At 44.7% G+C, this 16,591-nt stretch overlaps 1 protein-coding gene across 2 annotated transcripts in view; it reads right to left on the bottom strand.

The window, feature by feature from the left end:
* Positions 1-12,822: 12,822 nt before the first annotated feature.
* Positions 12,823-16,591, bottom strand: part of LOC112545100 (thioredoxin-like) — a 46,141-nt gene continuing 42,372 nt past the window's right edge. For both annotated transcript variants that reach the window (XM_025182499.3, XM_025182500.2), the window contains exon 5: positions 12,823-12,938. In XM_025182499.3, coding sequence (XP_025038284.2) covers positions 12,876-12,938 — 63 coding nt within the window. In that variant the 3' untranslated portion in view covers positions 12,823-12,875. The remainder of the gene's footprint in view (positions 12,939-16,591) is intronic.

The following is a 16,591-nucleotide window of genomic DNA, read 5'->3' on the forward strand; positions in this document are numbered from 1 at the left end:
TAAAGTTCCACTAGGTTCAGAAATATTTTGCATATTTAAAATGGACAATTTCATTAGAATTCTTTAAACTGTGTGGAACTTTTAAAAGTATATTTTTGTTTTTTGTATATTCTGTGTGTGTGTGTGGTTTTTTTTAAGAGGGGATGTATTTGGGGGCTCATTTAATATGTTTTGGTGTTCGTTGCGTGCCTTAAAATCCTGGGATGAATTTAGTTGAGTGATTGTAAAAAGTGACTCCATAATTATCTTTTGATTCCAAAGAACATGATTATTGGTGCCCCTATAATTGTGGCTGGATTATTGAGATGAATAGATTTTTAGGTTCTTTGCACTGAGGTCAATCACATGAATATTTTGTACTCTATAAAATATATATGTCTTACATGTCTTAGAATTTGGTGGAGACTAAGCCAAAGGGAATAAAAGATGTTAAATTGTTAAATAGGTAAATGTTTGACTAAAGATAAAATATTTTAAACATCTAATAAACGCTTTATCTCTGTTTCCGCATAAGCAGATATCCCCTTTCACCAAGCATTAGGGAAAATCCCTGGTTCTTTATCAACTGGATTCACAGATATTGTGCTAGTTAGTTACAGTCTTTCCGGCAAAAGATGTGTTTATTATTTCATTTCCTTGTGTCTTTAAAGGATTTTCACCATGTGGTAAGCTCTCAGATGATTTATCCTGCCTGGGAGATGATGTGCAGTCTTTACAGTGTACTTTTTGACCTTTTGCTTATTCCTCTCCTTTTGTGAAGAGGATAAATGTCTCTCTCATACATACCATATATAGATACCTGAGGCCACTTTCGTCACTTTGGCAGCATATAGGGTCATAAAACTAGAGGCTTCAGAGAGTGGGTAATTGTGTAAGAGAATTATCTGGGTGGTGCTTAACTGGCATAATGGAGCTATGTACCCCTTCTTAAAGCTTGAGGTACAGGAATGCTAGAAGCATGGCCAGGAAAGAACCACTGCTGTGATCTGCTACTCTCAACTGCCAGAATATACCCTTGTGCTTCATGGACAACTGACTGTAAATTACAGTGGCTATGAGGCTACTCTGATTTATACTGAGAAATAGCAGGGCCCTATCTAGTCCCAAAATACAAAGAAGTACAAAAGTAGCATAAGGCCTCTTTCCACCTTGCTGCATGATAGTTTACCGGGTCTCATGGCCAAACTGCTAGCAAATCAGAGACTGATGCTGAGTAACCTCTGAAACTGAAGATAACTAAGAAGTACTTGGACTTTTAAAAAAAGCCTGTGTATTGCTCCACAATTATAGTAACCTAGTACTTATAAAGTCACTGGGAATTTTGCTGCAGTAAGCACAGAGTAAAAATGGAATAAGGACATCAGGGTTTAGCCCAGAATGAATTTAATCTTCAGATTGTTTTTGTAAATATTATCAAATCCCCACAAGACCTTTTAAAGGTAGATACATTTATGAAACCTATTTAACAGGTAGATGCCTAAAACTAGGCACTTAATTCCATATTTAGGCACCTAACTGAAAGAGGTCTGCTTTTAGGGTTGCCAGGTGTCCAGTTTTGAACCGGACAGTCCAGTATTTGAGCTTTCTGTTCAGGAAACCAATGGAGAAAATATAAATGAGAAAATATAACTATCCGGTGTTTTCTAAATAAGCTGTAATGTAGATTGTGATGTAATGTCAAGTGTTTCCGGTATGTTTGTTGAAACCATTTGGCAACCCTATCTGCTTTCCAGGTGAGGAGGCGTGCAAGCAGTTCCCAGAGACTTCACTGGGAAATTGCCATTGCTTAGCAAAATCAGGACAGTTACACAGCCTCTCCCCGAGTTATGAATGAGTTACGGACCAAACACTTGGCCATAACTCGAAGTGTTCTTAACTCGGAGCCCATTGAGTTACATGGCAACTGCGCTGTTCGTAAGCATGGATTGCGTTCGTAACTCGGGGACCGCATTTACGACCACTTCAGTCATAAATGCGTATGGTCATAACTTGACCGTTCGCAACTCGAGGACCGGCTGTATTACACTGCCTCACTACAAGACACCCAACTTAGAAAATGTTGGCTCTTACCTTTGTCGCTTTTAATTCTCTCATCTATAAAGTGGGAATAATTATACTTACCTATGGGAACTTGGGGGTTAATCCTGCACCATTAAAACCAATGGAAGGTATGCCATTGACTTCAGTGAGAGTAGGATCAAACCTCTGGTGGAGCTAAGAGGATTCATCTTTTTAATGTGCATGAAGGCTTGTGGGTAGAAGGCATTACAGAAGTGCGAAGTATTAATACTACTTGATTCAATGTAGTAATCACGTTGCCACAGCGAAATCAAACTTCCTTCCTTCTTGCCATGTTTTTTCACTACAGAAGAATGAGGAAATCACTCTTCACTAGGTTCTTTTCAGTTTATTGAACCAACTGATGTTCCTAAAGCACCAGTCCTGCTTTGGGACGTGACAGGGGTGCAAGGTATGCACTAATAGATCCCACTGCAGGATCACATTTCCCAGGAAAATGCCTAGGAGTCCATTTCCACATCAGTACACACTCTTTATCAACATTAAAGAATATTAAACAAGAGTAGAATATACCCTCAAAATCTATTGGGCTAATCTTGTAACAGAGGGTTATAAGACACTACGGCTTTGTCTACACTTGCAACCCTTTCTGGCGACAAAACCTGGAGAGTGTTCACACTGCAATGTGACAAAAGTTGCAGCAAATGCAGATTTTTGGTAATAGAAAACTTCCACCTCCGCATGAGACCTCTGTCTCTCCCCTGCCTTTATTGTCGACAATCATTGCAGTGTGTACTGCATTACGTTTTTGTTGAGTTTATTGGCCTCCAGCATGTTTCCTCCAATGCCCGATTACCCACTGTGACCAACACTTTGAACTCTGCATTTAATTTTTTTGTATGGGTAGAGGAGAAGAGGGAAGGGATGACTTCTTAGCTCATTATAATTTTTGAACGATTATTGGCCAAATTCTGGGCCTAATTCCCTTCCCACGTGTGTCAGGACTGGCTCTCTTGAAGTCAGTGAAATTGCAACAATGTCAAACTGGGGTAAATGAGGAAGAGCTAGACCTTGTCTTTAATTACACCAGTGCAATCTCTCTGGTTTCATGACTGTATTAAAGACAACCAGCAGGCAGGCAGGATATGCATCCAAACCGAGCTTGTTAGCTGAATATTCAAATGTGTGGTGCATTCTAAATAGGATTCTAAATAGAATTTTTTTTGGTATTTGCATTGTAAATGCTGGAGCATCTCATGCATTCTGCAATAACCCAGACAGTTGTTGCCACAATAAAACTGCCACAGGTCGTGGTTATAGCAACAGAGATGTCAGATCTGATAAAATGAAGAACAGAGTATTTCTAGTGCTGGAAATGTAATTAAGGATGTTCCTGATAGGTGTATTCTGTATTCAGTTCTTTAATACTGGGAAAGGGGAATTGCATGACTGCTCCTTTTTCTCTGGTCTTCTATATTTTTTATTTGTATAAGACACACATAAAATTGCAATGAATATTTAACAATTGTATTGCTGTGCTTAAAGTTATGCTGGGATGTGTCACAAAGAAAAGTGGATGCTATCTCATAAAATTTTTCCATATGTCACTAGCTAAACATGAACTGCTCATAAGGACCAGCATGGCATCTACAGTAATACTTGGAAAAATGGCGGGGAGGTTAAAAAAGGGAAATGAGTCCCTACCACATTCAAAGCATACAGGCCCTGATTCTCTGCTGCCTTGAGCCTCCTGTGTTTACTTAAACCTGTGCAAAGTGGGTGTAAAACAATGGTGGCCTACCTGTGGCCCACAGTCCACATGTGACCCACTGGGGCATCACCTGTGGCCCGCACACCCCTGTCTGCTTCCCTCTGCCAGGCATCTTCCCCACTTGCTCCCATCTGTTTTGGAGGATCCATGCTGTGTAATGAGTGACCCAGGACCAGGGACTGAGCCAGCATCTTCATGTGCTGGCTCCCCTGTCCCTTCTAATGCAGAGAGATGGGGGGGATGAGACTAGTCGATAGTACTAACTGAATAAGCTCCTGCTTATCAGTTAGTCGACTAGTCATTTATATTCCTAATTCTCACGCCATTCCTTCTCCTCCCCCTCCCTTCCACAACTGGTCCGCTGCAAGTCAGCTGTTTGCAGAAAGTATTTTGCAGCATTCCAGCTCTGGGAGGGAAGGGCAGGTGCAGGGATAGAATATAAATCAGGCAATTATTGTCTGGGATGGAGAAGGAGAAGCAGGTAAGTACAGGCTCCAATGCCCCAATACGCCAGAGGCGAATGGGGGAGAGGAGCAGATAGGGGAGCTGCAGGGCCACAGGTGGAAACCCAGTGGGCTGCGGACTGCTGCAGCCCACTGAGGTGAAGGAGGGCCATTGATGCAACTCACCCACTATTGGCTGCCCATCCCTGGTGTAAAATCTGCCACCTAGTGCAGAGATTCTCAAACGTTTTGGCCCACGGACCACCTTGCTCAGTGCAAACTTTTCTGCAGATCACCAGCCAACCATCCTTGCAGGAGGGAGTGTGGGTGTGAGGTCTGGGGAGGAGGGAGGGTGCAGGAGCAGGCTGAGGGTGCGGGTATGGGTAGGGTTGCCAGATGGTTTCAACAAAAATACTGGACACACTTACCATTACATCACAATCTACATTCCATCTTATTTAGAAAATACCCGACATTTCTATTTGATCAATTATATTTCCTCAATTTGTTTCCTGAACAGAAAGCTCAAATTCTAGACTGTTCAATACAGGACACCTGGCAACCCTAGGTCTGGGTGGTAGGGGATTGCAGGAGCAAGCGGGGGGTGAGGGATCTGGCTGGGAGCTTAAGTGCAGAAGTGGGCTGAGGGTGGGGGGATCCAGCTGGCAGGGAGGGTGCAGGAGCAGGCTAGCGGATCTGGGTAGGATAGCTGTGTGAGAGGGGGTAGGGGTCTGGGCTTGAGGGAGATGAGGAGGTACTTACCTAGCTCTGTGCCCCCTGCCGCTTCTAGGCCCAACCTCCTACTGCTCCCATTGGCTGGTGAATGGTTTCCTGTGATGTCATTCCCCCCCTGCCAGGGGAGGGGGAATGGCAGCGCAAGGAGCTGCTTCCAGCCCCCCATGAGCCGGATCTGGCTTGCAAGACTCAGGACTCTCCCCCAGCAGAGGGAAGCTGGTGCTGGCACTGCATCCTCAGGGGTGGAGGCAAGGCTGGAACGCCAGCACGGGCTATGCGCTTCCGGGTGGGGGAGGGGTGGAGTGTGTGAGCCCCCAGCCCACAGTCTACCTGCAAGATGGATCTGAGACCAGGCCCCTGACTGAGGCTGAAGCCCTTGGGCCTCCATGCCCAGGACACGAGGAGTAACGGTAGTTTGAACTAGGAAGCCTAGTTCGAACTACCTAGTTCGTGCCGCGTGTAGCCGCGCGGCACAGGGTTCGAACGAGCGGGGATTTAAAAATGGCGGAGCCCCGCTTATGCAAATGAAGCCCGGGAAATTCAAATCCCGGGCTTCATTTGCAAGTGCGGTATGCCTACATTACCCCGCTAGTTCGAACTAGCGGGGTAGTGTAGACATACCCTGAGTGAGCATAGACAAAGTGCTTTGTGGAGTTTTGGAAGCAGCACTGTAACAGACAGGGTTTGTCTAGCAGAGATCTAACTATTGCATTGTCTGTACTACATCACATTCAGACCACAGATTGATAAAAAGGAACTATTTTGCCTTTGAATGCCATAAATGATCTTTTTTGGCATGGCTACCTTTTTCCACCACTGTCTCCTTGCACTTTTTCTCTTCCTCTTCCTTTGTTCCATCCTCAGTTTCTCCATGATTTTTCCCCTTTCCCCTCTATTCTCCTTCCCTATTTTGCTTGGAAATTTGTAGAACGCTATACATCAAAATGTGTAAAAAAAGAAGTCTCAGCCACAAATATATGTCCTACCCACAAACGTAAGCTCCATGCCCGAAAACCGTGCAGATTAGTGCACATCTTCATTTGAGCACATCTTTATTGAGCCTGTACATATAAATTACAAACATGCACCGGCCTAAATTATCAAAAGTGACCAGTGATTTTAGGTGCCTGAATGTTCGGGTGCTCAATTTGAGATACCTTAAAAGGGTCTGATTTTTAGAAAGCACTGAGCACCAGCTGCCTGAAAAGCCTTTCAAGTGTTTCATGTTGAGCACCCAAAAACTGCTGATCATGAACCATGTTGAAACATTTAGGCCTGGTATACTATAGTTATCATAACTGTGCAAAACCCTAAAAGAGACACGAAATGAAAGCTTCCAGCACCCAGGGCTAGTTGGCTGCCTAAATAAAGATTTGTATGCATAGTCAGTCACCCAGTTTGCATGCTTGAATGTGATAAATACACAGGCAAATGTAAACATGCAAATGGAGTGCATGATACTCAAGCCTCTTTTTATAAAAAGAAATTTGGCCTTGTTTCTGAGATTAAAAAGGAAGGAAAAGATGTAATTATGATGGAACCTCTTTAACAAATGAAACCGGGATGAATGCTAACTCTAAATAGTGCCTAGCATTGGTACCACCCCACAAGCCTCCTCTTAGGCCATGTCTATACTAAATGGAAGATTGCCACTGCCTCAATCAATCTTCTGGAGTTTGATTTAGTGAGTCTAGTTAAGACTCACTAAATTGAAATCAGAGGCTGCCTGTGCCTGCTGCTGGTACTCCTGCTTCTGGGAGGTGTAAAGGAAGCCAAACATAGCGTTTGCTCTTGTCAACCTTCTGCAGTGGGGACGGCAGGGAAACGCGAAACAAGGGATATTGACTCCAGCTAAGTAGTTAATGTAGCTGGGTTTTTATATCTTGCTTTGACGTTCCCTATGAGTGTAGGCCTAGCCTTACTTTCTTCTCTTCTCTTCTCTTTTCTTTCTTCTCTTCTCCTGCCATGCCCTGCCTTGGAGATGCTGAGTACATTGTCATACTTAACACAATACTACATAATTATTTTCAGGCCTCTCCCCTGCCTTGCTTATTTATTTTATTTTTTAAAATGGAAAAATCAAAGAAAACTTTTGAATACCACTAGCAAAACTGAAAGCAGGCATTTTGGTCTGTAACATCTGTAATCTTTCCTTTAACACATTCCTAAATACAGCTGTACCTACGTTTTACAGAGCTCACACAAGTATGTTTTTACATGACTGATGTCATGTCAATCACATCCATTCATTTGCATGTTTACATAATCTTCCCCTCACCACCAGGCCCATCAAATCCACTACAAGTGATATTAAACATTTAATGGATTTCAGTGGAGTTAGCCACCAGTGTGCTTTAGAAAATCCCACTCGGCATGTATCTGCATCTCTAGGTGCATATATACTTTTAAAAACCCGTCCCTCAGTTCTGCAGTGATAGGGTTAAAATACCACATAGAGTGTTTCTTCATTTTAAAAAAGCATGTTTCCATTTTCATCTAAAAACATCACTGAAGCATTTCTATTGCTCTCAGGTTTTGTAAAATCTTGCTTTTACACACTCAGAATGTCAGATTTTCAGACAAGCATGTAAATGTGCATGCAAAATGTCTTGGCTAGTTTGCACATGCTGTTTACGCAGCTGTAAACATGGATTGGTGACAAGCTGCACTCATGGCTAATTAGGCTCAGCTGTGTGCACAGTCATGTCATACCTTTAACTGTCACTCATGCACAAGACCATAATGCCTTGTAAATTCTGTACATCATTTCTCTGGACAGCCAGGTTAAAGAAATAGTGTCTCCTCCAAAAGATGCAAAAGTGAGTTGGAGGGAATTGGGTAATCATCTACAAGCCGAATTAATATTTACATTCTTTGCACTCACTTCATATAAATTGGAATGGTCAGCTGTTGTTACACAATTTTATACACAGTTTCTCAATGGCCGCTGAAGACTGCCTGAGCTTTAACAGTTATTTGTTTACAGGAGGCTGGAATCGTCTGCTTAGTTTGGAAACTATTCCAGTTCACAAGCAGAGCTAGCTATTGTAAATAGAGAACAGTTTTGTGTGATTGACTGAGTATTACATGCACCTTCTGCAATGCAGAGGTGGTATCATTCCTGTATACATATTTGCCATTGCAAGTTCTACCCTGAGGCCAGTTTTAGTACACTGATATGTGAAGAGGGCATTTTCAACCAGTCAATGGCTGACGGAGAGGGGTGAGAGCTGTTGGCTTTGTGCCTCCCTGAAACATTTCAGTCTGTTGTTACCTGCCATGAAATGTTTGGTCTTCAGGCCATCTTTACAACGATGAACACTGAAAGTATCAAAATATAGAAAAAAGTGAATGACCTTTTAGGTCAGACCAGACTAACAGAAGAGGGATTCAAAGTCTAGATCTGAATCCAAATCAGAGAGCAAGAAATCAAAATCCAGTTGTGAATCCAAAACTTTCTAAATTTCAGCCACTCAAGACAGGCTCAAGCTACAACGTTGAATCTTGCAAAGCATCAACACAGCAACAACTGTGCCACTCCAACTTTTTAGTATCTTGTTAATGTCCATTTCAATATAGCTTCAGAACATATATTTTCACTCCAGGTAGATCACTCACATTTCCACTTGTGCAGTTGCAGATCCGCTAAAAGGATAAATGTTGAACAGCACCATAGCTAAGAATCTATGTTCTCCTTGTAGTTCTGATGAACTAGCAGGTGAAGAGCAACAGGATACAGCAACTGATAAAAACACAAGGATTTATGCTCCCCTTTTCACTGGATTAATAATAAATACATACAGCAACTAAAATAAGACGGTGACAGATCAACCAAAATAGCAGATCCAAAGTCAGCTGTGCAGTTACCTGCTCTGATTTTGGTGCTTTTGATATCCACAATAATTTCAGGGGAAACACAGGATCCTGACCTTATCTGCGTCTTGACAGGGGAGTGAAAGACTACAAATCTCTCAAAGCCTGATCCAAAGCTCATTAAAGGCAATGGAAAACCTCCCTTTTTGGCCAGGAGTCTTTAGTAGTTTGAAAATAAAATAAGACAAGCTATCATTTTGCAATTCACTGCTCAAGATACTACCTTTAACCAGGGAAATTTCACTACATATTTAAAAAAACAAAACAAAACAAAACATGGCATTGAAATCACATATGCATATATCATACAATTTCTTTCTTTTCTGTTTGTGTAGTAGGAGATATGCATGAGGAAGGCATTTTGGGGCTACCACTCATCCGTCCCCTAATTTGTTTGTTTTTAAAATAGTCACTGTGTGGTTGAGTCACACAGGCCATGGAAGATTTCATAAAACCATTTCCGAGACCTGGTATATGGTACAGTCAGTTTTGTAAGTATATGTGTAACCCACACAACTTATTGATGTGGGTTACTGTCCCATGTAGTGGCCACTTACCGAGATAAAGAATGAGCTTCCTCTACAGCAGGGTTTCCCAATTTATGGGTTGGGACCCAAATATGGGTCACCATTACATTTCAAAAGGGTTGCCAAGTGTCTCCCTAGGTGGTTCTGCTCTCCCTCCTCCCCCGTTTTTGAATTGCCTTGGGTCACCAAGTCTTCCTGAATTGTCAAAATGGGTCCTCATCTGGAAAAGTTTGGAAACCGTTGCTCTACAGCCTTAGCTGAAAGGTAGAGGGCTTTTAGCTTGAGTGGTAGAGGCTCATGCACTAAATTCCAGAATTCCTAGGTTCAGTTTTGCCTGTTGGAGTCTTCTGCGCTGGCTCTGCATGCTGAATTTTAAACCTGAAACTTTCTAGGGGGGGGGGAGGGGGGGGAGTGGGGATCCATAATTTGGGATAATCCCAGATTTAAAATTTGATGGACGGGAAATAATTTAGAAAATGAAATCTCTAGCTAAATCTATTAGATTTCTTGTCACCATTCACATTTAGAGAGAAAACAAAGGCAAGACCTCTATTTCAGCAAGAAATGAATGGAAGCTGTTCTCCTCTCTCTCCCTCTAGTAGGTCTGGGCATTGTGGAAGAAAATTTCACAGCTGCCTAGGGGAATGGAGATATTAATTTTAACGGGAAATAAGAAAATTGTAAAGCTTCATTATACTGTGTAGTGTAGACATGGCTTGAGCATGGACTGAAAAGTAGCTGTTCCTGGATGAGCGATGGGGAACAGCCAGAGGAATAGGAAATAAGGGTGTGTGTGTCTGTTTGCAGCTTGCTAACATTGCCTGTCTGAACAACATGCGGACTCACCACTTTTATGTGTAGACTTTTGTCTTGTGCTTCTCCTTGAAAAATCTGGGACCCTCAAAATAGCCCTTCCTGGGAGGTACTTAAGTGTTATTAACCTCACTCTATAGATGAGGAAACTGGGAGATTAAGGATCATATTTTTACAGAAGTGCACAGGTTTTTAAAAGAACTCTATTCCAATTTATAGGCCAGAATAAATAGCTGTGTTTCCAAAGAGCTCAGCATGATGGGTCTCACATCACAATGGGAGCTGCCGTTTCTTTCCTGAGACTTCCTCTTCCACCTGACTGGATTTAAGGCCAGGTTATCAAAAGAGTTCAGCTACCATTTAGGAACCAAAAATTAAATGCCAGATTATTAAGTGGCCAGCACTCAATGTGCTTTTTTGAAAAACCCACTGTCAATTTTGAATGCTGAGCACTTACAAATGAGACCCCAAGCTCTTTAGAAAAACTGGCCCTATGTGACAGGCCCAAGATTACATACAGGGTGGAATCCTGACCCCACTGAACTAAATGGGAACTAGGATTTCACTCAGAAACTGTGTGGTGTTAGAGGGCTTTTCCTTTCACCCTTGCCCTGAGTTCTAGTGATGCAGACAGAAAACAGAAGTCCAAACTGCAAGTCATCTGATGTTTATTGAGATGAGTTTCTAGTAAGTATATTGTAACGGGAAGTGATTCACCATCAGGACGCTGCCTGCTGGTCACTCTGGGAATTAGCTTCATATCCATTGTCACTCTCACTGTCTCCACTGTCTGGATCTTCTCTGGACCCAAGTTGTTTCCAGACCACAGTGTTCTCTTCAGGGCATGGTCCTCCAGATGTGACCCAACTCCATTCGCCCCCCTTCCTGGGGAACCCATGGCTTTGAGCCCTGGCCCAGGGACCTGTTAGCTGACAGCCACTCCTTGTTCCTCCTCCACGCTCTGCTGCCTGTTTCCCTAGGCCACTTCCCTGTAGCTCTAGCACCTTCTCTGCCACTGTATCAGGGCCTTGAATTGACCCTGACCAGCACTGATCTGTCAGGGGTGCTTTCCTCAGCTAGCCAGAGCTCCACCCTTGCCCTCCAGGTAGAGCTTGACCTCTTCTCTGCTGAGCAGCCTTTCTTATGTGGCCAAGCCTGGCCCTGATTGACTGCTTCATCAAGCCTTCCTCCTATTGGTTCCTAATAAGTCCCCCCCTGTTCTGCTTGTGTGGGGCAGTCGCCTCACTGCATATGTATAACTCTGATGCCACAGAGACTTGTTTCCCTGTGACCCATCCTCTCCACCCCGTGGGCATAATTATATCTGAAACACACACCCTGGGTCCTACCCCTTACAATTTATGGTCATGTTCCATTGTGGGGGGTCATGAGTCTGCGGTCTTTGTCCCATCTCTTTTGTATCCCATGGGAGGAGTGAGGTTGTGCAATGGTCAGGAACAAGCATTTCTTTGGCTCTTTAGTATTTTATACCTTCCCTCCTTGCCTCTCCTGAGTGGTTGCTTGACCTTTCTTTGAGATAGGAGCTGAAGGAGTCTTAAAATGTGCACTTATATATCCCACCACGCCCTGTAATACTTTAACTGTTCTTGCCTGTTCACAAAACCCATCTAGCCAGGCAGAAGCCACACACGCCATGTCCATCCTTTGTTAACTCACAGTAGTAAGGATCCCTTTTTTCATACACATTAGCAAGTATTTAAATAAATAAAAATCCCAATGGGCAAACAAGATCCAAATTATATGTGTGGCAAAAATACAGGCAGTCCCCGGGTTACGTACAAGATAGGGACTATAGGTTTGTTCTTAGTAGAATTTGTATGTAAGTCGGAACTGGCTCCAGATTCAGCTGCTGCCACTGAAACTGACCAGGGGCTGACTACAGGAAGCCAGAGGCAGAGTTGCTCTGCCCCCAGCTTCCTGGAATCAGCCTGATCAGTTTCAACAGCTGCTGAATCTGGAGCCTGGGACAGAACAGCTGGGGCGCTGTCCGGTAGGTTCCCACAGGACCAACCCGGCAGCACCCCAGCTGCTCTACCTGAGCCGTCCCGCAACAAAAGCCTGGTCTGCTGGGGGGGGGGGGGGGCGCACTAGCTGCGCCCCCTCCCCCCCAGCAGACCAGGGAGACCAGAGCAAAGCCGCACAGACGGAGGGACCCCGCTGCCTGGGCAGCTTTGCTCCTCTCCCCCTGGTCTGCTGGGGGGGGGGTCCAGCAAAGCCACTGGACCCCCCCAGCAGACCAGGGACACCCGAGCAAAGCCACCGCCTGGGCAAAGGAGCAAAGCCGCCCAGGCAGCAGCTTTGCTCGGGTGTCCCTGGTCTGCTGGGGGGGTCCAGCGGCTTTGCTGGACCCCCCCAGCAGACCAGGGAGACTCACTGCCCGTGAGCTCCAGGGCGAGAAAAGCCCCATTCGTAAGTGCGGATCCAACATAAGTCGGATCCGCGTAAGTCAGGGACTGCCTGTACAAAGCTGAGTCCTATATTGTCTCATTGCCAAGAATGAACCCAGATCTCTTAAGTTCCATTCTCGTACCTTAACTCCTTCATATACAGATCAGAATCTTCATACTTTTGATGTATTAATTCTGAATAACTGGACTGAAAGAAAATGGATACATATGAGCCTACGGAAAGTGAGTTTTACTGGAACACCTCTGTTTTTGTTTTCTGCGGGGACTACATTAGTTCTTCAATCTTTGCTTCCAACTTCTTGGTGTCGGTGCCAGTAATTTCACAAATCTAGTCACAAACCAAGAGATAAGGCAAAACAACAAAAGAGAAGGTTACTTTGCACAAACTTCTGATTGGATAAAGCAGTGAATTGCAATTTAGAAAGTTCCTTTAAAAATGTTTGGGGTAAAGAATAAAACTTCATAAGCTTGGCACACTAAAGCTCTGATTCTGTAAACACTTACACACCTGGATAACCTTACACATGAGGAGATTCATTTTCAGGGATTGTTTCAACACAAGAATAGAGATCCGGTCTCCTCTTTTTCGGTCCTGATTCAGCAATACTTTAAACCTGTGCTTAACTTTAAACGGGTGCTGTAGTTCCATTGACTTTGAGGGAACACGGGCACATGCTTACACACTTGGCTGACTCAGGGCCCTACAAGCAAAACTACTTTGTATTTACTTCTAGGAGGTCTGTCCATTCATCAGTGAGCCTCACTGTGTGCAATCTGTATTTTTTGGTTGTCTGTAAATAAACAGTTATGGAGATATACCTAACTCATAGAGCTGGAAGGGACCTGGAGAGATCATTGAGTTCAGTCCCCTGCCCTCATGGCAGGACCAAGTACCATCCCTGACAGATTTGCCCCAGATCCCTAAATGGCCCCCTCAGGAATTGAACTTACAGCCCTGGGGAGAGAACAGGACAATGCTCAAACCACTGAGCTATCCCTCCCTTCAGTGAGTCTGCTACTTTACCTTTTACAACAGGGGTGGGGAACCTCAGGGCCAGGGGCTGGGGGAGAGTGTTGGGGCCTGGGAGAGGGTCACAGATACAGTCTCCGAGTGGCGCCAATCTCAAGCAACTCCTGGAAGCAGCTGGCCCCTCCCCCTTCCAGCTCCTATGCAGAGGTGAGGCCAGGCAGCTCTGCATCCTGGCCCATCTGCAGGCACCACCACAACTCCCATTGGCTATATTTCCCAGCCAATGGGAACAGCAGAGGGAGCACTGGAGAAGGAGCAGGGTGCAGAGCCCCCTGGCTGCCCTTACATATAGGAAGCAGAGGACAGACATGCCATGTGGAAGCTAGCAGGGAGCCTGCCAGCCCCCCCCCCCTTGTGGCACCATCAACTGGACAATCAACAGTCTGGTCAGTGGCACTGACTAGAGCCTCCAGGCATGGCTGTTCCTCTAGGGGCACGGAGCCTGGGGCAACCTCCCCACCCAGTGCCCAGTCCCACTCTCCCTCTTTCCCAAATCCTGGACCTGCTCCGCCCCTCTCTACCCCTTTCCCTCCCCCTGGCCTGGCATGAGGCAGCAGCACAGACTGGAAGCCTAAGTGGCCTGGCAGCCTGCTCCATGCTGCAGTCTACTGCGCCATCCCTTGGTGAGGCCGGTGCCAGGCCCCCAGTTAATTCCATGGGTTCCATCCATAGGATGGTTGAGGCAGCTGCTATAGGGCCTCCCAAAGCGCAGAGCCTGGTGTGTCCAGCCCAAACTGTCTTATGGACAGGATGGCTGTGCCGCCAAGATTCCTTTTCTACCAAGTGTTTGGTCGAAAGCCAGACAGCTGGGTTATTATAGAACATTGTGCAAATCATAGAATCATAGAATCATAGGACTGGAAGGGATCTCGAGAGGTCATCGAGTCCAGCCCCCCACCCTCAAGGCAGGACCAAGCTCCGTCTACACCATCCCTGACAGATGTCTATCTAACCTGTTCTTAAATATCTCCAGAGAGGGAGATTCCACCACCTCCCTTGGCAATTTATTCCAATATTTGACCACCCTCACAGTTAGGAATTTTTTCCTAATGTCCAATCTAAACCTCCCCTGCTGTACTTTAAGCCCATTACTCCTTGTCCTGTCCTCAGAAACCAAGAGGAACAAATTTTCTCCTTCCTCCTTGTGACACCCTTTTAGATATTTGAAAACCGCTATCATGTCCCCCCTTAATCTTCTTTTTTCCAAACTAAACAAGCCCAGTTCATGAAGCCTGGCTTCATAGGTCATGTTCTCTAAACCTTTAATCATTCTTGACACTCTTCTCTGTACCCTTTCCAATTTCTCCACATCTTTCTTGAAATGTGGCGACCAGAACTGGACACAGTACTCCAGCTGAGGCCTAACTAGTGCAGAGTAGAGCGGCAGAATGACTTCACGAGTTTTGCTTACAACACACCTGTTGATACAACCTAGAATCATATTTGCTTTTTTTGCAACAGCATCACACTGTTGACTCATATTCAACTTGTGGTCCACTATGACCCCTAGATCCTTTTCCGCCATGCTCCTTCCTAGACAGTCGCTTCCCATCTTGTATGTATAGAACTGATTATTCCTTCCTAAGTGGAGCACTTTGCATTTCTCTTTATTAAACCTCATCCTGTTTACCTCTGACCATTTCTCTAACTTGCTAAGGTCATTTTGAATTATGTCCCTATCCTCCAAAGAAGTTGCAACCCCACCCAGTTTGGTATCATCTGCAAACTTAATAAGCGTACTCTCTATCCCAATATCTACATCATTGATGAAGATATTGAACAGTACGGGTCCCAAAACAGACCCTTGAGGAACTCCACTTGTTATCCCTTTCCAGCAGGATTTAGAACCGTTAACAACAACTCTCTGACTACGGTTATCCAGCCAATTATGCACCCACTTTATCGTGGCCCTATCTAAGTTATATTTGCCTAGTTTATCAATAAGAATATCATGCGAGACCGTATCAAATGCCTTACTAAAGTCTAGGTATATGACATCTACCGCTTCTCCCTTATCCACAAGGCTCGTTATCCTATCAAAGAAAGCTATCAGATTAGTTTGGCATGACTTGTTCTTCACAAACCCATGCTGGCTATTCCCTATCACTTTATTACCTTCCAAGTGTTTGCATATGATTTCCTTAATTACCTGCTCCATTATCTTCCCTGGGACAGACGTTAAACTGACCGGTCTGTAGTTTCCTGGGTTGTTCTTATTCCCCTTTTTATAGATGGGCACAATATTTGCCCTTTTCCAGTCTTCTGGAATCTCCCCTGTCTGCCATGATTTTTCAAAGATCATAGCTAAAGGCTCAGATACCTCCTCTATCAGTTCCTTGAGTATCCTGGGATGCATTTCATCAGGACCTGGTGACTTGCTGACATCTAACTTTCCTAAGTGATTTTTAACTTGTTCTTTGTGTATCCTATCTTCTAAACTTACCCTCTCTCTGCTTGTATTCACTACGTTAGGCACACCTCCAGACTTCTCGGTGAAGACCGAAACAAAGAAGTCATTGAGCATCTCCGCCATTTCCAAGTTCCCTGTTACTGCTTCTCCCTCCTCACTAAGCAGTGGGCCTACCCTGTCCTTGGTCTTCCTCTTGCTTTTAATGTATTTATAAAAGGTCTTCTTGTTTCCCTTTATGCCTGTAGCTAGTTTGATCTCATTTTGTGCCTTTGCCTTTCTAATCTTGCCCCTGCATTCCCGTGTTGCTTGCCTATAATGGTCCCAAACAAGTTCCCAGGCACAGTCCATTTCTACTCCTGTGCAAGTAGTCATTAAAACGTAATACATTTCCTCCCTTGATGCCCCGCAGACTGGCATCTCTGCCCTCACTTGGGGTCTCTATCCAACCTCTCTTGTCCTTGTTCCTCTCTTCCCAGCAGCTGTCCCCTCCAGCTGCGCTGCTGGGGAGCATTCTTGCCAGGGATGCCTCCTCACTCCCTCT

Source organism: Pelodiscus sinensis, chromosome 6, assembly GCF_052426305.1.
Source record: "Pelodiscus sinensis isolate ZL-2025 chromosome 6, ASM5242630v1, whole genome shotgun sequence".
Taxonomy (NCBI): domain Eukaryota; kingdom Metazoa; phylum Chordata; order Testudines; family Trionychidae; genus Pelodiscus; species Pelodiscus sinensis.